Source organism: Bison bison, unplaced genomic scaffold (assembly GCF_000754665.1).
Source record: "Bison bison bison isolate TAMUID 2011002044 unplaced genomic scaffold, Bison_UMD1.0 scf7180017864356, whole genome shotgun sequence".
NCBI lineage: Eukaryota > Metazoa > Chordata > Mammalia > Artiodactyla > Bovidae > Bison > Bison bison.
Genome location: NW_011494928.1, coordinates 2,813,068 through 2,838,403, shown reverse-complemented (window position 1 = coordinate 2,838,403; position 25,336 = coordinate 2,813,068). Strand labels below are relative to the sequence as shown.

At 44.2% G+C, this 25,336-nt stretch overlaps 1 protein-coding gene across 1 annotated transcript in view; it reads right to left on the bottom strand.

The window, feature by feature from the left end:
• The window catches only part of FAT3 (FAT atypical cadherin 3), a 644,263-nt gene that overhangs the window by 108,278 nt on the left and 510,649 nt on the right, over window positions 1-25,336 (bottom strand). Inside the window, exons 7-11 of the mRNA XM_010855186.1 lie at window positions 22,338-22,613; window positions 18,396-18,606; window positions 8,898-12,971; window positions 2,531-2,727; window positions 1,381-1,534 (exon numbers count right to left, since the gene is read on the bottom strand). Of these exons, the coding sequence (XP_010853488.1) occupies window positions 1,381-1,534; window positions 2,531-2,727; window positions 8,898-12,971; window positions 18,396-18,606; window positions 22,338-22,613 (4,912 nt within the window). The remainder of the gene's footprint in view (window positions 1-1,380; window positions 1,535-2,530; window positions 2,728-8,897; window positions 12,972-18,395; window positions 18,607-22,337; window positions 22,614-25,336) is intronic.

Genomic DNA, 25,336 nt, shown 5'->3' with positions numbered 1-25,336 from the left:
CTGTTCTTCCTATAGCTTCCTGAAGGCAAGCAGTTCTCAACTACAGGCTGGATCATTTCCCCCTCCTCAAAAACATCCAGGGAGTTTTCAGTTGGGCATTCAGGACCCTCCAAGATCCGACCTAAAGTTATCTTTCCCACTACTTTTCTGGCGAGTCATCCTGTGGCTCCTCTGACCACTGACAGGGCTGTACACGGCATTTCCTGGAGGTGCTGTGCTCTCTGCCCACGCCGCGCCCGGGGGCGGCAGTGACCTGCTTGAGCCCCTAGAATCCTGGCTCAGTTCAAACGCCGGTTCTTCTTTACAAGCTTCCTCTTCCCTCTCATCAGAACATTAGCTGGTTTTTCCTCTGTGCTCAGACATAACTCTCTTGATATCTCTCGCAGGCACTCATGTCATTCTGTCTTTCATAACTATTATTATTTCTGTTATTATTATTACTGACTCACTGCTCTGTCTTCTCCACTGGGTTACAGTATTGCTCAGAGATGCTTTGAGGGCTTCATGTCAGAGTCTATCACAAATATTCCATAAAGTGTTTTTAGATCCAGTAGTTAATAAATGCTAGCTATTCAATAAAAAAAGTGCCAGGCCTCTACATCCAAGTAGTATATTGTTATGCAACTAAGCCCTTCGCAGTAAGATATAGCTGACATGGGAGTAGGTTATTGAGAAACCAATACCTTCTGGAAACTCAGTAGTTAGTGATTATTCACTGCAACCAATACAATGCTGGAAATATGCAAACTTTTTAATCATTACACTTCAATTCAAAATTGTCACTGGATGGGCCAAACAGCACTGTAATAATTTACCTCCATAGAAAATGTCTTTTCCTTAAGCTTTGGCCCTCAATGCGAGCATCTGCCTTCAGTGTACCTAACCTTTCACCTTATAAACTTTACCTTAACATGGAAGCAAATCTGAGGTCTCACAACTAAGCAGAAATGATGAATAAAAGCCAGATAAGTGTGTTAATAAGCATAGGAACCCAAAAAGGGTTTCAACAAGGTGAAACTCTCCTTGCTGTGCACTGCTGGCTGGTTTGCATGGAAACCTGCATTTATGATATAATTCTATATATACACTTAACAGGGCAGCTGCTTTAACTCATGGATATGAGAAAGAGGAGAAGCAAACAGACACATCTGATTCCCTGGTGCTACTACACGTAGGTAAAGTCAGGGCAAGTTTACAAGTCAAATGAGGTTTGTGTCTTGCAGACACAATGTGCCGCTAGCATTTCTTAAGAGTCCAAGATAACAGAGTGTCACATTAAGGCTCTTAGATACCAACTACCCCCTAGTGATAAGACCAAGTGAAAACTTAACTTCTCTTGTGGATTAACAATGTAATTTCAGAGAATAAATTTTGTCTTACCACTTTCTGGATCTAGAAAAAATTCATTGTTTCCAGGTCCATAGAGTGAGTATCGTATATCTCCATTGGGTCCAATGTCAGCATCCTTGGCACTGACCTTCAGGATGATTTTGTTTGATGGAATGTCTTCGGGAAGTAATGCTGTGTATGCAACCTGGGCAAAGGCAAAATCATTAGTATGTGTGGGGCGATTGCCATATTAGCCTTATAAATGATTTCTTTAAAAAGGCACTCGCATAATTTATCTTCAGTTACGTTTTTCCTTTACTGCAGAATCATCTTACACCATCCGATGAAACATAAAATATCTCTTGCCCTGCCTCTCGCATGCTCATTCATTCAACAAATGCTAATTGAGCTGCTACTATGGGGGAGGGGTACAATGTATTGAGATGCTAGGGGTACAATGCAGAAGAAAACAGACAAAAATCCCTGCCCCTGAGGAACTGTGATACGCATCAGATAATGATCGTATCAGATAGTGATCAAGCACCAGGAAGTCCTTGGGACCCTTCAACTTTAAAGAGCCACTACTAACATCTGGCATTAGTAAGATTTGCAAAAATTTTCTAAGCTAAAGAACACCAATATTGTCTCGCAGTCCACATGTAAGGGAAAGGTAAATGAAGGGTCATTTAATTTGGTAAGAAAGAATAGAAAGTCAATAATTGACACCTTGCATTGGCTCTCATGCTCTGAACTATGGGGGAAATGACACTTCATGAGAAGCCTGGAGACCCAGCTTCATTACCAACATTGCTGTCAGCCAGCTGTATAAACTTAACACAACAAAAGTAATTCATACTTTTGAGCAGCCCATTTTTCTTTTATGAAATCAGTAGTTTAGATATGAAAAAAATCACAATATTCCTTATGATTCCTTAAAAAGCTTTTTATTTTAAGAGTCCTGATTTTATTTTTTGTTTGTATTTTTTAATGGGCAGAATTAGGTACTAATTGTGCTACCTATACTCTTTCCATGTTTATAGTATTTCATCCTCTTACATGCTTATATAAAATTGGACCGCACTAATTAAGGAGAAAGGAACAGAATGTAGCCAGGTTTTAAGGAGAAAAATGAAATGGGTTTTGACTTAATTTTAGAGAAGCAGAGTGAAAAGCAGCAATCCGACACGGCCACAGATCTCACCTGATCACACACAGGGCTATTGTCATTCACATCACTGACAGTCACTTCCACCATGGCCTGCGTGACAAAGAGCCCATCGGTGGCAGTAATATTGAGGAAGTAAATGTCTTGTTCTTCTCTATCCAGATGTCTCTTCACGTAGACCTTCCATTCGCTCTGCACCAGGCCCAGGGCAAACCTTCCTCGGGGGTTCCCTCCTGCAGTGAAAAGAGAGTTTCTGAAGATGAGCAATGAAAAGCTTTGATCTCCACCTACAGTGAGAGGCCTGTGCAAGGTCAACCAGGTGCCTCTCAAACTGCATCATTTACGAGACTGGAAAAAAACTGACACTTCCTTTTGATTCTCCTGCAACAAAGCATGATATTTATATGCTTGGCTTGTGTGGAAAGTAAAACAGTAACTTTCCAAGGGAAGAAAACGCACTTAGAGAAGCCGGAGATGATCTCTTGTTTAGCTCCCCTTAAGGACAATCAAATTCAAACTGTGAACAATCAATCTTCTTCTCAGATGATACAATTGTCTTTCCATTCCGTCTCAAGAGAGGATGTAATACACTATAGCTCTTGTTACCCAGACAATTTCATTAGCCGTTGATTATGCAATCAAGGAAAGGCAGTCAGCTCTATTAAGGGATGTGTTAATGAAGGCGTTATCATACCGCGGCTCTTCTCTTAAGGACTAAAATCTGGGGGAGAAAAGTTTGTGTGACAGAGGAAGACCCATTTGGAGTAAAGAGCCCCAATGAGGGGTTATTGAAGGAGGCGCTCAAAGATAAGCACTGCAATTAGATCAAATTTATCAGAGGGAAGCTGGTGAAAATGGAAGAAAAGGAGAAGAGTTGGAGCGGAACCACTTTTGATGCGGCTGAAACAATGAAAGTGGTCCCAGCAATATTCCTTTCCCACATCGCTGAACTACATGGAGACAAAAGCAGCTTGGAAGAAGGAAGAAGAAAACCAGCTTGACCTTCCAAACGTGAAGAAGGAGATGACGTCACTTCAAGCATGGAGGAAGACTGGACGAGACGACTGGCCTGAAGCCCAGACTCCAGGTAGAGCCTCACGGTTTCTTTGGTTTGGGGGCATTCAACACGTATTTGTCACCTGCTCAGGACCATGCGCTGTGCCACGCAGTGGGGCTACAGCAGTGAACAAAAGTGACAAAAATCCCTGCTTTTGTGCTGGAGTTCACTTTCTGGTGGGAAAGATTGACAGTAAACAAATAAATAAGGAAAGCCTACTGCCTGTTGGCTGCTGCTGCACTGAAAAAGTGGAGCCATCTCACCTTCTTACAATGAATCTTTAAAAGAGTGCGAGCTAAGAGTTAGTTGTGCCCGCCTCTTTGTGACCCCATGGACTATAGCCCACCAGGCTCCTCTGTTCATGGGACTCCCCAGGCAAGAATATTGGAGTGGGTTGCCATGTCCTCCTCCAGGGGATCTTCCTGACCCAAGAATCGAACCCTCGCCTCTTTGCGTCTTCTGCGCTGGCAGGCGGGTTCTTCATCACTAGCACCGCCTGGGAAGCCCCAGCCTGGACACAGCTGTAACCAAGCAGGGTCCCACGAGGCCTTTCCAGAATAGACCCCACCCATGTCCTGTCCTCTGCCTGCTTTTGTTAAATTTGTTTTTTTATTGAAGGATAATTTGCTTTACAAAATTTTGTTGTTTTCTGTCAATCTCAATTTCTGAGAGAGATTCTGTCAATCTCAGCCATAGGTATACATATATCCCCTCCCTTTGGAACCTCCCTCCCATCTCCCGCCCCACTCCACCTCTCTAGGTTGATACAGAGCCTCTCTTTGAGCTTCCTGAGCCATATAGCGAATTCCCGTTAGCTATCTATTTTACATATGGTAATGTAAGTTTCCATGTTACTCTTTCCATACATCTCACCCTCTCCTCCGGAGAAGGCAATGGCACCCCACTCCAGTACTCTTGCCTGGAAAATCCCATGGACGGAGGAGCCTGGAAGGCTGCAGTCCATGGGATCGCTGAGGGTCGGCACAACTGAGTGACTTCACTTTCACTTTTCACTTTCCTGCATTGGAGAAGGAAATGGCCACCCACTCGTGTTCTTGCCTGGAGAATCCCAGGGACGGGGGAGCCTGGTAGGCTGCCCTCTATGGGGTTGCACAGAGTTGGACATGACTGAAGCGACTTAGCAGCAGCAGCAGCACCCTCTCCTCATGTCCATAAGTCTATTCTCTACATCTGTTTCTCCATTTCTCTCCTTTAAATCTGCCTGCCTTTTCTCTGTGGCAGTACTTTAGTCAAAGAATAAATTTAATCTGAGAAGTGAGAAAATGCAGAAAGGAAAACAAGCAAGAAAAAATGATAATGCATTAGCCATTAAACAAAGTAAAGGACCTTTAGTTCCTCCTCGGAGACTATAGATAACATTCTGAGCCATGTCCTTTGAGTTGTTTTGCAGATACTGCACCTCCCAGGTCAAAGAAGTTAACTATGCTACCCACAAGCACATAGACCCCAAACCAGTTGGAACCAGAAGGTTGATGATGCTGACTCGTCATCACCATCTCAACCAACTGGAAGAATGTCCACAAGCTGATCATACCCTGTGCCTTAAACACTATAAGGCTCCTCACTGCCCACTCCCCAGGATGGAACACACAGTCTTGGGGGCATTAGCCCACTGTGGCCCCCTTTGCCTGGCAAAGCAATAAAGCTATTTCTTTCCACGTTACCCCAAACTGTTTTTGAGATTTAATATGGCACTGGTGCACAGTTCAGTTCAGTCCAGTCGCTCAGTCATATCCGACTCTTTGCGACCCCATGAACCACAGCACGCCAGGCCTCTCTGTCCATCACCAACCCCCGGAGTCCACCCAAACCCATGGCCATTGAGTTGGTGATGCCAACCAACCATCTCATCCTCTGTCGTCCCCTTCTCCTCCTGCCCTCAATCCTTCCCAGCATCAGGGTCTTTTCAAATGAGTCAGCTCTCCGCATCAGGTGGCCAAAGTATTGGAGTTTCAGCTTCAGCATAAGTCCTTCCAATGAATATTCAGGACTGATTTCCTTTAGGATGGACTGGTTTGATCTCCTTGAAGTCCAAGGGACTCTCAAGAGTCTTCTCCAACACCACAGTTCAAAAGCATCAATTCTTCAGCGCTCAGCTTTATTTATAGTTCAACTCTCACATCCATATGTGACCACTGGAAAAACCATAGCCTTGACTGGATGGACCTTTGTTGACAAAGTAATGTCTCTGCTTTTCAATATGCTGTCTAGGTTGGTCATAACTTTCCTTCCAAGGAGTAAACGTCTTTTAATTTCATGGCTGCAGTCACCATCTGCAGTGATTTTGGAGTCTAGAAAAATAAAGTCAGCCACTGTTTCCACTGTTTCCCCATCTATTTGCCATGAAGTGATGAGACTGGATGCCATGATCTTCGTTTTCTGAATGTTGAGCTTTAAGCCAACTTTTTTACTTCCCCTGTAACACTGGTGCACAGAGGCTGGATTTTGGCAATTTAACCATGGGCTAAATGAACCATAGTGGACAGACAATGCAGAGAAGCTGAGAGCTGCACATTTCTCCAGGGCAGTGATTCTCAACTGAGAGTGGCTAGTCCCATATCCCCGGGACATTTGTCAATGCCAAGAGACATTTCTGAATGTCCCATTAAGGGGGATGCCAATGGCCGGGCTACTGGAATCTACAGGGTAGGAGCCAGTGGTGCTGGTAACCATCCCACACTGCCACCTGCAGCAAGGAACGGCCGCCCACAGTACAGACTTATCCGACCCTCAAGGCCAATCTGCTGAGGTTGAGAAAAATGCTCTGGTGAGGCACGGGTTCTCCCTGGGATATCACTTTCCTCCACCACTGACTAGGATTCAATTAGGCTTCAGTGGAATATGATTTCAGCATGCACAAATGTAACCTCTCTATTAAACGCTTTCAGTGTAGGCCCACACTGCTCTTTTGTGAAATGAAATGATTAATGGTCCTTTGTTCATCTGTGGCAGCACAGCCAAGTTGTGTTACATCAAGAGCAAAAGTTAAATCTAATTAAAATCAGTTGGTGGTTGGCACGGCTAATAGTAACAGTAGCTTGAAGCTATTCTGTTCTCATTACTTTGGTAAAGTCGATGGGATGGTCCCTTAAACCATCCACTGAGAATTCAGAGACAACGTGTAAATAATTAAAGCTGAGTATTTAACTTTTCTTCCAAATAGAAAAGTATCCCTCCAAATGCCTATGACGCTTTTTGTCTGAAACTGAATGCAAATAAATCCAAGTGATCCTGTACTCACCTTTCTTTCCTCACCACAATCGCTCATGTCTTTATTGCAGAAATATACATTTTAATGAAAACACACACACACACACACACACACACAATGGAAGGTATCAGAAAAAGCATAAATGCATTAAGACTTTTAAACAGAAAACAGCCTCAAGAAAGCAGTTGCATAAAGAAGAGGAGTGTGCAGGGAGATGTGAGGGTCCTGAGCACAGGCACAGATGCTCTCCTGTGGGTCTTATTCTGCAGTGATTAATTAACTTTCTCACTAAAGTACTTAAGAAGATTTTGCGTCCTAAGGGCATTCTAATTAATTCATTTTTCACTTTGAATAATGTTGTTTTTCTAAAGGGAAGCCACCTGACTACAAGTATGGATGGATTCTTTGAAATTTTTTGGCAGTTGGCTTATGTTCTGCCTTTGAATGGCACAACATCAAAATATTAGCTTTAGAACCCCCAAACAGGAAGACTACTCCCACAACACCAACCTCTCCTCTTAGAAATTGAAGGCCATCACCCCTGGAAAGTGACCCCTGATCGGAGATACCCCATTTTCACTCTGACACAAGATGCTCAGAGCAATGGTGACGTGTGTGTGTGCATTCTGTGTGACCTCACTTGTCTATCTTGGCTTTCCTATTGAACTGCTATTTACTATTTGGAAAGACAGAAAAGGGATCGAAAAGATTTGCCATGTCAGGACACATACCCTTTGACTTGGAGTTATAATTTAAGATTTTTCAGCCAAAAAACCCCCCCAAAAAACGCCCTCTGATTTGTATGCGTGCATGCGTGTGTGTGTGTGTGTGCATGCATCCGAGTTTTTATTATCAGGAAAAAACTTGTAAATAAAGCTATTTATTTTCTTACCATTACAAAAAGTAGGAAAAAGGAATATACTTAAAAATAAAGTCCTCTATCAAAGCACAAATGCATTAAGACCGTTAAACAGAAAACAACATTAAGAAAACAGCTCCATAAAGAAAAAGAAGAGTAGTGTGGAAGGGAAGTGTTGTTTTTTTTTCCATTAAAATGTATATTTCTGCAGTAAAGACATGAGTGATAATGGTAAGGAAAGAAAGGTGAGTAAAGCATCACTTTGATTTATTTATATTCATTTCAGACAAAAAGCTTCTTAGGCATTCTGTTATTTTTATTTCTTCAACTGAGATATTTGGCTTAACTCTTTTTAAATTTTATTTCTTTATTTTGGCTACTCTGTGTGGCATGTGGGATCTTAGTTCCCTGACTGGGGACCGAACTTGTGTCCCTTAAACTGGAAGCAAGGAGTCTTAGCCACTGGACCGCCAGCAAAGTTGGACTTTTTTTCAAATGACAAAAATTGACTATCAACCTGGGTCATCTGTCAGAAGCAAACTGCTGCTGCTACTGCTGCTAAGTCGCTTCAGTAGTGTCTGACTCTGTGCAACCCCATAGACAGCAGCCCACCAGGCTCCACTGCCCCTGGGATTCTCCAGGCAAGAACACTGGAGTGGGTTGCCATTTCCTTCTCCAATGCATAAGAGTGAAAAGTGAAACTGAAGTCGCTCAGTCGTGTCAGACTCTTCATGACCCCATGGACTGCAGCCTACCAGGCTCCTCCGTCCATGGGATTTTCCAGGCAAGAGTACTGGAGTGGGTTGCCATTGCCTTCTCTGGTCACAAGCAAACTAATGAACTGCAAAATCTGGCTGAGTTAGTAACAACTAAAGAACTGAGTTGTCTCAGCCCCAGAGAGGTAAGATAACTCCTCAAACCCTCATCTCACGTCTTTCTCCCCTATTCTTACCCCTCTGCTGTGCATGTCTGTGTGCTAAGTCGCTTCAGTCATGTCTGACTCTGTGGGACTCCATGGACTGTTGCCCGCCAGACTCTGTCCGTGGGATTCTCCAGGCAAGAACACTGGAGTGGGTTGCCACACCCTCCTCCAGCGGATCTTCCTGACCCTGGGGTCGAATCTGTGTCTTCTGTGGCTTCTGCACTGCAGGTGGATTCTCTACCACTGAGCCACTGGGGAAGCCTGCCCCCTGTCACCTTCCATCTTTCTTTAGGAAGCAAAGCATAGAGTGAACACCGAGGGTGGCAGCCTTACCTGTAATATGGTAGCTCACTTGGCGATTGATGTCAGACGTGTCTCTGTCCCACGTGCTGAGGACGGCTACCACCTCGCCTGGAGGGTCACTCTCCTTCACATTCCCTCGGTACACCTCGTGGGCAAAGACTGGAGCGTTGTCATTTATATCTGTCACCCTGACAGATACCAGTGCCGTGGAAGAAAGAGAGAAGGCTTCCCCGAGGTCGGAGGCCACCACGGAGAAGGTGAACATGGGGTCCGTCTCATGATCCAGGTCCTTCAGGGTACTGATCCAGCCTGTGTTGCTGTCGATGCTGAACGCTTCCATCACCTTCTCGGGCTGGGAATCCGAGTGGAGGGAGTAGGTGACCTGCCCGTTGGCTCCCCAGTCCACATCCATGGCTCTCACCTGTGTTAGTTTGGTGCCCACGGGCATCCCTTCCATGATGATTGTCTCATAGTTTGAAGTTTCAAAGACCGGCTTGTTGTCATTCAGATCCAGTACCTTGACGTCTACATCCACCGTGAACACAACGTCTACTTTGTCCAGGGGTATAGTGGCTGCCACTTTGAAGTGAAAAGTGGGGCTGACCTCATGGTCAAGACGCTTGTCCAGCTTGATCGTGCCTGTTTCCTGTTCTATGATGAAGACATTGCCTTTGTTATTTTCCAGCCGCTCCCCATTAACTGTGCTGAATGTGACCTTCTGAGTGGGCAAAATCCTCAGGGTATCCACTGTGCTCCCAATGGCTGTATCTTCTGACACGGTGAAGGAATACTGAGACTGGGTAAAGGAGGGCACGGACGTTTCAGGGGGTAAGACGTGGATGTAGACAGGAATGAGGGAGTGCTTCACTGGGATGCCCCCGTCCACTGCTTTGACAAAGAAGGATAGCACTGTGTTCTTCAGCTGGTTAAAATGGCCCTTGGTGACCATCCAGCCATTGTCAGGGTCGATTTCCAGGAGGTCAGCCACTGAGACCGAGGCCTCACTATAGAGGGAGTAAGTAATCCTTGCATTTGCGCCATCATCTGGGTCCATGGCTTGGACCTGCGTGACCAGGTGGCCCCGCCCAACATCTGCCCTGACGCTGGCTCTGTATTCCACTGTCAAGAACTGGGGGGCATTGTCATTTTCATCCACTACAATCACCCTCACCGTACAGAAAGTTGTTCTTCCTCCGCCATCGAGGGCCCTCAAAAAAATACTGATGTCTCCTTCCAGAGGGTTTTCCCTATCGAGCCTTTCTGTTGTGGTGACCTGTCCATTGCCATCTATGAGGAATCTATCCTTTGCAAAGTCATTGATGATGGCATAGCTGATCTGCCCATACATCCCCGGATCCCCATCTGTGGCTCGAACGTGGATTACCTTTGTCCCAGCGGCTGCGTTCTCTCTCACCTCAGCTACATAGGTGCTCTGTGAAAAGGCAGGGCTGTACAGGTTGGCTCCAAGAACCCTGATATGCACTTGGGCGGTGCTCGTGAACAACCCATCAGAGACCGACACGTTGAGACTGTACAAAGGCTCCATCCGCTGCTTGCGGTGGTTGGACAGTGTAATGATGCCACTCTTGCTGTCCATCAGAAAGCTCGTCCGGTCATTCCCAGATAAAATGCTGTATTCCAACCGGTCAAAGTCAGAGCTGTCTGCATCGGAGGCTTGCACACAGGTTACAAAATGGCCCCGGGGGGCTAGTTCACTCACATATGACTCATAAATGAGCTGATTAAAGACTGGAGGGTTGTCATTTACGTCTGAGATGTAGATATGAACCAGGACCTCGCTGCTCAGTGATGGGAAGCCATTATCTGTGGCTCTGACTTTCAAAGTGCAGTGTTGCACTGACTCGTGGTCCAGCATCCGCGCCGTCAGGATCAAGCCACTTGCACTGTCTATGTGAAAATAATCCGTACTGTTGTAAGTATCCTGGACAATCTGATAATGGACCATTTTATTGTTTCCTGAGTCTGCATCAGTAGACACAACTTGTAAAACAGGTGTCCCGATGAGGGACGCTTCTGATAATGTTGTATTGTATGTGGGTTGACCGAAAATAGGGGGGTTGTCATTCACATCGTTAATAAGCAGGTCAATGGTAACTTCAGCCCTGGCCCCAGTAAGCGCATCACTGGCTCTTACTGTCAACTTGTAAACTGATGTCATTTCATAATCCAAAGGGCTAATGACTTTCAGGACCCCAGTGTCAAAGTCAATGTTAAATTGTTTATACAGATCCCCATCAATAATGATATATATGATGCCTTGCCCTTCTGGACTGGTGGCGTTGATGCTTAGAATGGGGGTATCCATGGCAATATCTTCATTGACAGATGCTGTATAAAAGGGCTTATCAAACACAGGCATTGCTTTGTTGACAATAGTGATGGGAAGTTCCACGGATGTGGACAAAGAGGGTTTTCCACCATCTCTGGCTAGGATGGTGACTCCATACTCAATGTTGGACAAGTCTGAGTTGAATGCTTCTTTTAAAATAACATTCCCTGAATTAGGGTTAATTTCGAAGTGGCCATAGTCATCCTGTAGGACGTAGGTCACTTCTCCATTTGCACCTTTGTCTTTGTCAATGGCCGTCACTCGGTAAATCAGAGTGCCAGGCTCAGCATCCACCTGTACGGCAGCGTAGTAAGGGAGACCCACAAAGACTGGAGAGTTGTCGTTTATGTCTTCAATGCTAACCCTGACCACCACCCTCGCCACCCGTAGATGGTCAAGCTCTCGGCTGGCTTCCACCACCAGCTCATATAACTCCTGCTCCTCACGGTCAAAGGGGACTCCGGTGGTCTGAATGACCCCTGAGGTAGATTTTATCTTGAACTTGTTTCCTGGGTTTAAGATGCTATATTTTAAGGGCTCATTAAGGCGATTTCCAACTGCATTGACAATAGCAACTTTGGTTATGTTAGTGTTGTTCTCTGAGATGGAGGTGGAGTAAAAGTTTTGAGTAAAGTGGAGGCCACTGTCCATGGCTTCTTTAACCAAGATGGTAACCATCGATGTACTGTAGAACTTTCCATCAGACACCTTCACTATCAGCATGTAGTGATCTTTGGAGAGGTTGTTGTTTTTCACGGTGAGCACTCCACTATTTGAGTCAATTAAGAAATGATCCAAGCTGCCTTCCATTAGGCTGTACGTCAGTTCAGGGGGTACCTCGGAGTCAGGATCCATGGCACTAACTTTCAGAACCTCCACTCCGACATAGGTCGGTAGAAGTAAGATAGTCTCAAACACAGCCTGAGTGAACACAGGTGGGTTGTCATTCACGTCCGTGACCTCTATGTTGACTTCAACGGGACTCTCTGCGGTCAGCTGAGGGCTACCACTGTCTCTCACATGCACGTGAAAATGGAAATGGGCGATGGCCTCGTGGTCCAGGCTGGCGATTGTTCTGATCGCCCCTGTGCTGGAGTCCACCGTGAAGAACTTCTTGGCTGTGGACTCCACAATCTGATACACAAGCAGAGCATTCCGGTTGCTGTCGGCATCAGTGGCTCGAATCACCAGGGGGCTGTTATCCAAGCTCCTGACAATGCTATTGATGGGGGCTGCCTCGCTGAGGCTGCCCGAATACTGAGAAAAGAGAAAAACTGGCGCATTGTCGTTTTCATCAACAATCTGAATGTTGACTGTGACATTGGAAGCCATTCCTGCCATGTTGGTGGCCTGGACAATGAGCTGATAAGAGGAAGTCTGCTCGTAATCCAGCGCCTTCCGAGTGGTGATAACTCCAGAATAGGGGTTTATGGTGAAGATCCCATCAACATTTCCATCTTTCACTTCATAAATGAGAGTGGATTGACTGATGGCAGAGATTAGAATGACAGATGTTCCAACATCAACATTTTCATTCACTTCTGCTTGGTAGTCTTTGTGAGTGAACCTGGGGTTAGAATTATCAGACATGGTGACAGAAATGCGCACGATGGCGGTGGCAGACATCGGTGGGGAACCCTGGTCCGTGACTTTGACTGACAGGACAAACTGACCCATTGTCGTCATGTCTGGCTCTTTGGAAACTGTGATGATACCCAGGACTGGTTCAATCTTAAATGTGTTCCCAGTATTCCCTGCAATAGAGAAATCAACAAAAAAATGAGTTCAAGTGGGTCATTTTCTGAAGAGTAACTCTTCATCTTGAGGCTACTTTACATAGCATGGCAAATAGAAGCAATTATTTGTTTTCACTCCACCTTATCCTGAAATAAAATGAGAGACTTCCCTAAAAGGATATTCAAAAGACTTTGAAATGAATTTTCCAGTACATTGTGAATTTCAGATTAGTATCTTCTTAATCCAGGTTAACAAGAAAAACAGCCCAGCACTTATGTAGTTTCAAATTGGGAAATAAGAGTTTGTAGGAAAGACTTTTCTAGTAAGAATGCTTAGGACTTTCTTATTCCCAGATTGGGCTGGCACATGCCAGTCACACTGGTAAAAAGGCATTTATCCCGAAATCAGTGCCACAATTCCATGCTCTATGCTGTAAGAAAGAAGGTCGTAGGAATCGTGTCAGAACAGTATCATAATCATTTGGTTTAAGATTATTCCAAAGGTAAGTTTTGCTGCATGGAATTGGTATTGTTTCATATCCTCAGGATCAACTTCATTCCCAACAGTACTTGGGGGAGCGGGAGGGGGTTTGCTGCTCAGGCATGGAGAATTCTTCTCAAGTCATCATTTGCTTTGTAAGCTGTGAGAATTTTTTTCCGAATCCCTTACACGCCAACACACACACACACACATGCACACATGGATGTAACAGTGGACATAAAAAATGACAAGGGACTTGTTTCAATTGGTAGCCATTCTATTTGCTAAACTTTTGAGAGGTTTCTGGTGAAGTACAGAACTGTCCATCAGAAGTGGCACTGAAACCAAGAACTTGAGGCATAAACCTCAGGAGACTGAGAGGCTGTAGCCCGCTGTGCACTCTGACCCCTGACACTGTGGAAGCTGAGAGGCCTGCCTCTGAGACAGGCGGGGGTGACATCCGGGACTGTGGAGGGTGAGGAAAGGGGAGGAGAGAGTGCGGAACACAAAACGCAAAGAGCACCAAGAACGTGGCTCACAGGTCATGAACAGTGGGGAGTAGCATCCTTCACCAAATGGCTTTTTGCCTCTCTTGGGGCTTTCCCCTACTTCTCAAACAACACACATACTTCTGGGTCCCCAACTCTTTTACATCACAAGTTAAAAATCTAGGTTATTCAAATATATCTGAGTTTTTCTTACTTTTTGAAGTTCTATAGCATGGCAACATACAGAGAGTTTAAATGTCATTATCATGACAATAGGCTCAAGGATTGAGAAGGCAGGTAAGTACAGTGCTTATTGAAATATGGAGCTTCCCTGGGGGCTCAGTGGTAAAGAATCTGCCAGCCAATGTAGGAGACATGGGTTCGATCCCTGACTCAGGAAGATCCCCTGGAGTAGGAAATGGCAACCCACTCCAGTGTTCCTGCCTGGGAAATCCCATGGACAGAGGAACCTGGTGAGCTACAATCTATGGGGTCACAAGAGTCAAAATATACAATAAATACAGCTATTTACACACTCCTTACTACGTACTTGTTAATTAAACTTTTCCAAGTCTGAAAACAAAAATGTCATGTTCCTGTGAAGTCTATTTGTATGTTTGTTTATTTCTCGACAGGGAGCAAATCTAACAGAGGTAAAGAATTTGATTCTGACCCCAAATGTGGACATGCCACCCGAACATGACCATTTCAGGATGACAACAAGAAGGCCAATGAGCTCAGGAACAAGCTTGCAAATTTTCAATGAATGGTACTGTGGAATTGAGTGTGCTCCAATATTTGATTCACAGACCCTCACAAGAAGGCAGGAATCATTTTACTTCAGCATCTCAGGGGAGGCAAACAGAGAGATACATGACATGTAGGCCTGAATGCTACATCCTCATTACGGGGCCCCATGTGGAGTTTTCATGTGAGACTTTTCTTCCTTTATGTGAGACCTTTCTTCTTCCAGGCTCAGGACATAACAGCAAGATACACATGGCAGGGATGAAAGAGGCCCAGCCTTTGACCCTGAGTAGCTCTGTTCCCCTCTGCGGTCCTGTGGCTGTTGATCTCCTTGGTACCCCGCCCCAGGATGCTGTCCAGCGGCTGCTTTGTCTCTCTCTCTCTCTTCAGCGCACTGTCCTGCTTACTCTCTTCTGCTCTACTTCAACCTTTGGAAGCTAATCTCTGCTTGTTTTCTTGGAATCTATGCCAATGCAGGAGATGTGGGTTCTATCCCTGGATCGGGGAGATCCCCTAAACAAGGAAATGGTAACCCACACCATTATTCCTCCTAAGAAAGCCCAGGGCCAGAGGAACCTGGTGGGTGACATCATGGGGTTTCAAAGAGTCAGACACGATTTAGTGACTCAGCAGTAACAACGGCATGGCTTCTTACAGACTTTCGGCAACTGGGCAAAACCTGTGCTGACATTACCTACCATTATGAATCTGGTATATAGCACAGTGCCTGGCACAAAAAAGGAGCTCAATAAATATTTGTTGAATGACCGAGAGAGGTAGACTCAAAAAAGATTAACTTTCCGTCTGTATCCATCTTGGGGTCTAATACGCTCCCTCCCATCGTAATTTAGCTCTTTCCTAGTCCTGGTCTCTCCTGTACCGCCCTCTCTCCAAGCCACTCATGAACCACTGCCGGCACCAAACGTCAACCCTGAACTAGATATAAGACCTGAAGTTCTGCTCTTGATTCTACCTCAGTCCTTTGGGTAAAAACAAAAAGCTTCAGGGACTTCCTTGGAGATCCTGTGGCTGGGACTCTGAGCTCCAAAGGCAGGGGCCCAGGTTTGATCCCTGGCTGGGGAACTAGATCCCACATGACACAATGAAAGATCCCTCAGGATACAACCGAGACTTGGTGCAGCCAAATATATTTAAAAAAAAAAAAGCTTCAGTAGTTACTTCAGGCCAGTCAGGGGACAGGAAATGCATTGCTGATGTTTACTCACTGAGTCATGTCCGACTCTCTGTGACCCCATGGACTGTAGCCCATCAGGCTCCTCTGTCCATGGCATCTTCCAGGCAAGAATACTGAGTGGGCTGCCACTTCCTTCTCCAGGGGATCTTCCTGACCCAGGCATGGAATCCAAGTCTGTGTGTCTCTTGCATTGGTAGGCAGATTCTTTATCATTGAGCCACTAGGGAAGCCTTAAATACGAACCACCAATAAAGAGGGTGAAATCTTCCTTATTGAGTTTTGTGAGAGTACTTAAATGAGTTGAGTTGGGCATGACTTAGTGAATAACAACAATACTTTACACCAAATTCTTGTTATTTGCTTCAAACTCCTGAACTAGCTGGGATCTGCCTGTCTTTTACCATGATCTGCAAAGAAACTTGACCAATCCAGGTCAAGCATAGGTCGGTCTGTCCTATAATTCTCATTAGCTTTTTATACATCTAATCAAAGTTTATTCTTTGAGATACATAGCATGCCTTGGGTTTTCTGGAAATTCAAGTTTTCTGTATAAAAGAAATTTTAAGGGAAAAAAAATTTTTTCTGCCTAGCTTTAATTGAAGAAATGACTGAATTATTTCTCTATGATTAGCACTCGGCTACAGTCTTTGGAAGCTGAAAGATAAACAACACAGAACTTTCAGCTGGATGGTAAATTACCCTTAAATTACTCTTTGAGAACCCCCAAATTGGTTTTGAAATTGTCTGGTTATCTGAGAGGAGAAGTAGTATCCCTAATGACAAATACAAAAAACAAGTAGACACACGGACAAATGCTTAGAAGATGTTAAGCAAAGTAGAACTAAAACCATATACCTAAATGATTACAATGACATAAAAGAAGGTATATGCATAAATGAATGAGGAGAAAAGAAAAAAACACATATGATTAGGGGAGAACTGCAGAATGAATATAAAGAGTTATTGAATTGCCACATTTCCTGTGGCAGTATTTAAATATTTATTTTTTTAAGTTTCCCTATATTATTTGTGAAACTAAAGGAACAAGGAATGAATAACAAAATAATTAAAATGGCCTGTGATAAACAAGAAATGCAAAATAGCGTTTAAAAAAAAGTACTGTCAGGCCTGGCCTTCCCAGGTGGCACTAGTGGTAAGGAATCCGCCTGCCAACGCAGGAGACATGGGAGATGTGGGCTTGATCCCTGGGTCAGGAAGATCCCCTGGAGGAGGACACAGCTCCCCACACCAGTGTTCTTGCTGGAGAGTCCCATGGACAGAGGAGACTGGCAGGCTACAGTCCACAGGGGCACATAGTTGCACACGACTGAAGTGATTTAGCACACATCTACGCACACACGCACTGTCAAGCTTTAGGGTGAAAGGAAACTCTATGGAAAATTGGAAAAGAAATGGACAAATTCTCTTGGGGCACCTGGCTGTTATGAACCCATGTCCTTTTTTTTTTGGTATAGAGTTTACACAGTCTCATGTAAAATGTCAGTGTCTAATACAGGAAATAGTTTTATATTGTCATTCAATAGAGGGGCTATTTTTAAAGAAGATTGTTAGCTTTTTTTCCTAAAACTTTTTAGTCCAAAGTTGTCATTGTAGCATTCATATTTTAATTCAACCACTCTCAAAAATGCTCCTTATTTAAATCAAGAGAAAGAAGCGTTTCCAGTGCTACCATGAAAGGAGACAGCATTTGGCATTATGCACGGCAGACATAATGTTGCAGAACACTTTGGAAATATGTGGCCTAAATGTTTAAAAAAGACAGAACAGGGAAAGGGAAAATTGAGCAGAAAAAGGATCTGTGTAATTTTTAGGCTTATGGTCCTCTCCTTGCTTGGACATTCATCTCTCTACCATAAGTGTTTTCTAAGTGTCCATCTTCAGACCATCAGTAAACTACGGTCTTGCCTTCTAGATATTAAAATTGACTTTTTAAAATACTCTTAAGTTTTAACAACACAAGAGCCTGTATTTATTTATCTGTCAGGTTGAGCAGGCTGTTGGGTCCTTACCCACTACCATGCTACTCATACCACCTCCAGTGAAGGGAGTCTGTACTAACTGGGGTGTGAGGAGTGTGGGCATTTTTGAAGTCCACAGCCCACAGCCCACCTGCTGACAAGAAAACGATGATCTTTAAGCTTCAATTCACAGAACTGTCTGGCAGCCCTCCTATGATGGGAGGCTTTGGTTATTTCAGTCTGAGGCCACGGGCTTGTGACCCATCAGAAAAAGCCACAGAGTTTATTATGCAGTCTCCTCTCTTCTCCATTCCAGAAAAATCTGAGATTGAACACAATAAAAGGAAACTCTTTCTTTGCTGTCAATGATGGAAAACATATTACTGAAATGCCAAGAACTTAATACACCATCACTGAGCAAATAGGGCAGTTGCTTGGCCAAAAAATCCATTTGGAGACATGCCAGTGGTAACTATGAGAATTTTACACGGTGATAAATACTCCTGAGGGTCCAGTGCCATGCATGATGCTGCTGTCTGCAACAGCTCTCACCTGCTTCTATGGTATACATGAGTTCTGCATTTTCCCCTTTGTCTTTGTCCAGAGCCGTCACCTGCAGTACAGCTGATCCCAGAGCAGCCGATTCAAACACAGACGCTTCATAGAGTGGGTTGGTAAAATAAGGGCTGTGATCGTTAGCATCTTCCACATTCACAATGACTCGGGCCAAGTTTCTTCGATAAGGAAACTCCTGATCTCTGACCTTGAGGCAAAATACAAGAAGCAATAGGACTAAAATCTTTAAGTTGCAAAGAATTCACATGGCTGTGCCTACAGTGAAATCAAAATGAAATCATGCACGGAAAGTGCTTGACCCGTTCCCAGGCTGAGTAGGTTCTCAGTAACTAACCGTGCTTCCAGCAAGTGGGGACATCGACTGTGAACACGGTGAGAGCTGGGGCCACGCTGTATTGCTCAGCATTATGCCTGGCCTCTGGCCTGTGTCCGGTTCAGGCTGGAACTGAAGCCTGAATATCTCAAACACAGCGCTTCCCTCTGGTCTCCCTCACCCAGCCCTCTGTAATTTGCCTCAACAGTTGCTAATGGAATGGTGGATGGCGGCTCTTCTAAAGGGGAAACTGACATGTGGAAGTAATGAATGCAATGTAGGCACTGTCATTCATTCATTCATTCAACAAACATTTATTATCATCTATTATCTCTTAAGCCCCAAGATGGCCCCAGGTGTTTCAACAGTTCCCACCCTCAGTAGTTGACTAGGGAATGCAAACAAGTAAGTAGTCAGATAAAAGGCAAAAAGATAAATGCCAAAATATGAGTAAGCAGTAAGAAGAATGTAGCCTAGCTTATAAAACCAAGTAGAAATGGTAAAATGCTGGGGGAGGTGGTGTGTGGCATATATTTCAGGCAAGAGGAACCAACGTAAATAAAGGTCCAGAGCTAAGAGAGAACCCTAACCACTGGGAAGATGAACCAATCTTAATTTCTAAAATGTGACACCCCCACACTGTGAAATACCAAAGAACCTTGCCTGACTGCTTTAAAGTTCTCCCTGGTTTGCATATGGCAGGAGCTTAGTTCAGTTCAGTTGCTCAGTCATGTTCGACTCTTTGCAATCCCATGGACTGCAGGAGGCCAGGCTTCCCTGTCCCTCACCAACTCCCAGAGCTTAGTAAAACTCATGTCCATCGAGTCAGTAATGCCATCCAACCATCTTATCCTCTGTCATCCCCTTCTCCTCCCGACTTCAATCTTCCCCAGCATCAGGGTCTTTTCCAGCAAGTCAGTTCTTCACATCAGGTGGCCAAAGTATTGGAGTTTCAGCTTCAGCATCAGTCCTTCCAATGAATATTCAGGATTGATTTCCTTTAGGATGGACTGGTTGGATCTCCTTGCAGTCCAACGGACTCTCAAGTTTTCTCCAATACCACAGTTCAAAAGCATCAATTCTTCGGTGTTCAGCTTTCTTTATAGTCCAACTCTCACATCCGTACATGACTATTGGAAAAAAATATAGCTTTGACTAGATGGACCTTTATTGGAAAAGTAATGTCTCTGCTTTTTAATATGCTGTCTAGGTTGGTCATAGCTTTTCCTCCAAGGAGCAGATGTCTTAATTTCATGGCTGCAATCACCATCTGCAGTGATTTTGGAGCCCAAGAAAAAAAAGTTTGTCATTGTTTCCATTGTTTCCCCATCTATTTGCCATGAAATGATGGGACCAGATGCCATGATCTTACTTTTCTTAATGTTGAGTTTTAAGGCAGCTTTTTCACTCTCCTCTTTCACTTTCATCAAGAGGCTCTTTAGTTCTTCTTCACTTTCTGCCATAAGGGTGGTGTCATCTGCATATCTGAGGTTATTGATATTTTTCCCAGCAATCTTGATTCCAGCTTATGCTTCATCCAGGCCAGCTTTTTGCATGATGTACTCTGCATATAAGTTAAATCAGCAGAGTGACAATATACAGCCTTGATGTACTCCTTTCCCAATTTTGAACCAGTCCTTTTTTCCATGTCCAGTTCTAACTGTTGGTTCCTGAGCTGCATACAGATTTCTCAGGAGGCAGGTCAGGTGGTCTGGTATTCCCATCTCTTTCAGAATTTTCCACAGTTTGCTGTGATCCACATAGTCAAACCAGTCTACTTTGGTGTAGTCAATAAAGCAGAAGTAGATGTTTTTCTGGAACTCTCTTGCTTTTTTGATGGTCCAACAGGTGTTGAGCTTGTGAGATGAGGGCACTTGTGCGGTAGTTTCAACATTCTTTGGCATTGCCTTTCTTTGGGATTGGAATGAAAACTGACCTTTTCCAGTCCTGTGGCAGAAGCTTGCAACTAATCAATTCTATAACACATGATTTTGCTATAATTGTATGCAGCATTAATCCAATGTGTGCTTTTTTTTGCATTCAGGTATAGATCCCCTAACTTCAGAGAGATTTGAAGAAATTAGAAAATCTACCAAGAAAGGCCCTATCCCTTACCCTACCTTTACGTATAAGGGGAAGGGGTTTTCAAAAATAGTATCTGAAGGGAGTTGAGCAAAATGACTAAAAGGGCTTAGCTTGGAGAAAGGCAGTACAAAGGAGTTGTTTGCTCTAAACACTCAGTTACATAAATGATAAATGATACAGGGTGAGCACACTGAACTCTGAGTTATTTAAGGAAAGAATGAACAGACATGGCTTGGAGAATGGTGTTAGTCGCTGGGAGGGGATTTCTGTTCCTGAAGAGATACATGTAAACGCTAGCCAGTTAGCATGCTAAGTTCCCTGTCTATCGACCAGCCTGCCCCACTAAGGACCACGCTGGACTCTGTACTTTGGGATTATTGAAATCTAGGTCTTTTCCAATCGAATGTCCAAGGGTGCAAGGACTTTGTCTCTTTTATATCCTCAGTGTCTAGAACGGAATGTAATACACAGTGGGTGCTGGAGAAATATCTGTTCAATGAACGCATGAATGAGCAGCCAGAGGAATGCATCTGATGAACCCGAGTCCCTCCTCCGTTCCCCACACTCTCAGCTGGCAACCACAGCCAGCACCACGGCACTCAGCTTTCCTCTTGCTCAGAGAGGTTTCCAGACTTGGAAAGAAAGAGCAGCACTTACTGGAACATTACTTCAGCTGCTTGGGAATTGACAGCATCTTAGTGCATCTTGGAGTCAATCAGTACAGAAATTAAGTCTCTGCCCTCCTACCCAGTCTTAAGGAACTCAGGGGCCTCTGATAGGGAGTAGCTGTGAAATTTCCCAGGGGGCTCTTGGATAGTTAAAGGGACAGGTTTTAGGTCAGAAACAAGGGTGTTTCCTTACTAATCTTTACTTCTCATTTATGCAAACTCGTCGAACTTTGCTTTATAATGAAAGCGACTCTTCTCATTTATGCAAACTTGTCGAACTTTGCTTTATAATGAAAGCGACTTCTACACAATTTGGAGACCCTATGAACCCAAATTTAGACTTATTTCTCCAGGCTTCTCAGGTGAGTTCTGAGATCTCTTTTGTGAGCCAGTATTTATCGCTAGGTCCAATGCCAGTGCAGTAAGTAATAAATCAGTCCTCTAAATGCTTCTAAGGACTAAGGACTGTACAGGTCAAATAAAGGATTACCCTGTGATTATCTTCTCAGGGAACTTCTTTTAAAATTTCCACCAAATCTTCTGGACATGAACCAATACCACAGCCTCGGAGATTTATGGAAACACGGTCTGTTACTTCCCTTTCGAGTCAGGCTGTCATGAGCCTTTACTGTACAATTTGTCTAAATTTCAGTTTGGCAAAAATAGGGAGTCAGTATCTAACAACAGTAATTCCCGTCTGAAGTAAAAAGGCAAGAATGAAGGCAACCCTGCTGTGAAAAGATCAAATTTACTACTACTTACAAAATTCAAGGGCCCTGCCCGCCTGGAGGCTAAGGCGTGCGCCTTAAGAAGGTGCTTCTGCTAGGAGAGCATTAAGCAGGCTGGTCCTACCATTATGTGCAGGATGTGCTTGTCTTGCGCCTCGTGGTCCAGCCTCTCGGCCGTGTAGAGGACGCCAGTGCTGGGGTCTATGCGGAACTTCCTCATGCTGATGGAGTCGATGCTGCTGTGGACAGTGTAGCTCAGCTTGTGCTTCTCGTCTCTGTCTGTGGCTTCAATCTGCAGGATTTCTGTATCTGGAAGCACATCCTCAGAAATGGTCACGTCGTAATTTGGCTGAGAGAATTCTGGGCCGTTATCATTATTATCCAGCACTTTGATAAATACCTATAGTTAAAAGAAGACAAGAGTGATGACCAATGCCAATTTACTCACTGATAATAAAAGAGGCCCTTCCCTCTCTCTTCCCTCCATGTCCTTGGATCCTAGCTTCAAACAGCTGTTTTAATAGGTAGGGAGATTCTTACGAAAGCGCATTGTAATTAGAGATAGACAATAAACCAGCAGTTCACAATCACAGGAATATAAACTGTGAGGATCAATATTCTATTAATTGAACAGATGAGACAACCCCAGGAGGATGATAATTCCGGAAGATTATCTGAGGCGCAATGTAGGACATCCCAAGGTGACCTCAGTTTGTTAAGCTCCCATTATCTTACATTCTGGTTATGTGCTCTGACTGCTCTATAGTGGACTCAATGTGGAGGCAATGACAAGATAAGCAACAAGAAAGAGGCAAAGGAAAAAGAGGAGAAAGCAGAGGCGCTTCTCCTTAGGAAAGAGGTCTACCAAAGAGCATGGTGCTAATGCTAATGGTAGCTAGAGCACGGTCCCAAGTTGTTTCTTTTTAGAAAGTATTTTGTTCCCAAACTTTTCAGGAGAATTTTATAAAAGTCATAGCTTGATGAACCCTTGAGTATTCATCACTCAGCTTTGGCAATGATCAGTTCATGACTAATCTTGCTTTATCTTTATGCCCGTTCATTCCCATCTGCTCCCTTGTATTATCTTGAAGCACATCCTAGCCATCACGTAATTTCAGTGTACACCTCTAAAAGACAGGGAGTCAAAGTAAACACACACACTGACACACTCACAATACCACTACTGCATCTAAACAGAAAACAACAATTCCTTAATGTCTTTAAATATTCAGTTGGTGTTCATACTTCTGTAATTGTTTAATGGCAACCCACTCCAGTGCCCTTGCCTGGAAAATTCCATGGACAGAGGAGCCTGGTAGGCTACAGTCCATAGGGTTGCAAAGAGTCGGACATGACTGAGCAGTTTCACTTTCACTGATATGCTTGTGTACTTGGGAATATATATTTTCATAGTTTCTTTTAACCAAGGTGTGCAAATAAGGTACACGCACTGCACCTGATTGATGTCTCCTGCAGTCATCTCTTAATCTGTAGCTTCTCCCCACACTTGTCCCTTGCAGTTTTCATGTTGTTGTTGTTGTTAATCAAAAAGCCAAGCCACTTCTTCTTCTGTTCCCACAGTCTGAATTTTTGCTTATTGTATCCCTATAGTTTTGTTTTACATGTTCCTCTGTCCCCTGTATTTCTTATCTTGGCACATTTATGTAGAAGACTTAATAAAATTCCCATTCAATTTCCTTCTTCCTTTTCTTTTTTTTTGACAAAAGCCCCTCATGGGTGAAACTGTATTTCCACCTGGAGATACATAATACCTGGTTCTCTATCTTATTCTGTGTTATTGGCCACTGATGATCATGCTGATAAGTAACTTCAGTCATGTCCGACTCTGTGCAACCCCATAGACGGCAGCCCACCAGGCTCCCCCATCCCTGGGATTCTCCAGGCAAGAACACTGGAGAGGGTTGCCATTTCCTTCTCCAATGCATGAAAGTGAAAAGTGAAAGTGAAGTCGCTCAGTCGTGTCCGACCCTTAGCATGGACTGCAGCCCACCAGGCTCCTCCGTCCACGGGATTTTCCAGGCAAGAGTACTGCAGTGGGGTGCCATTGCCTTCTCTGACTGATGATCATGATGCAATGCTAATTCATTAAAGTGCAAAACAGCACCATTTTAATTCTATGATTTCTTCCTCAATTATTAGCTAGAATAGTTCTAAAAATAAACTTCTCTTTAATTGTTTGGTTACTTTGAAGTACACTTCATGTAAGGGCTTTCTCAGTGGCTCAGCAGTAAGGAATCTGCCTGCAATGCAGGAGATGCAGGTTTTATCTCTGGGTCGGGAAGATCCCCTGGATGGCACAGCAACTGACTCCAGCATTCTTGCTTGGAGTATTCCATGGACAGAGGAGCTTGGTGGGCTACAGTCCGTGGGACTGCACAGAGTTAGGACATGACAGAAGTGACTTAGCATGCACACATGTATACACACTTCATGTAGAAAAGGACTATATTTATTGATGTACACACAGTCCTTCCTTGACCTTTTCAAGTTGGCTCTTGTGATGTTCTGACACAACCCAAGCAGTCTTGGATAGTTTTCTTGCTTTCCAGTAACTGCTACTGGTAATTTTTTCAGTCTTCTTATACATATCCCTGCTCCATTCTTGATTTATCTATAACTTCAAGAAGTCTTGGTTTCTTTTTAGTTAGAAGTGGCATTTAGAAACCATGATCTGGTGTTAGGAATGCTTATTGCTGTCAGTTTTGGTATTTTTTAGCAGAGTCAGCAAAGCATTTTTAATAATTATATCATGAGTTCATATTGATACTTCCAATTCAAAACTAAGCTGTTAACAACTCTGTCCATCAGTGGACTGGCACAGCCTGGGCCCATTCCCCCACCCCCGCCCTGAGCCACGTGGCCAACTACACTGGGATCCGACCTTGTCCACAGTGGGCCATCGGCCACTGCGTGTGGCAGGGCCTGGCCCCTAACAGGGATGACAGCCAGCCTTCCCACCAGCACATCCACAGTAGTTGACTGTCGCAACAAAAGAGCCCATGCAACCCACATAGGAGGCATCACTAGAACATACAGCCCTTGTAACAAGAGGCTAGTATGCTGCTGGGCTGCAAAGGCTGTCTCCTGCACAATGCGACTTTT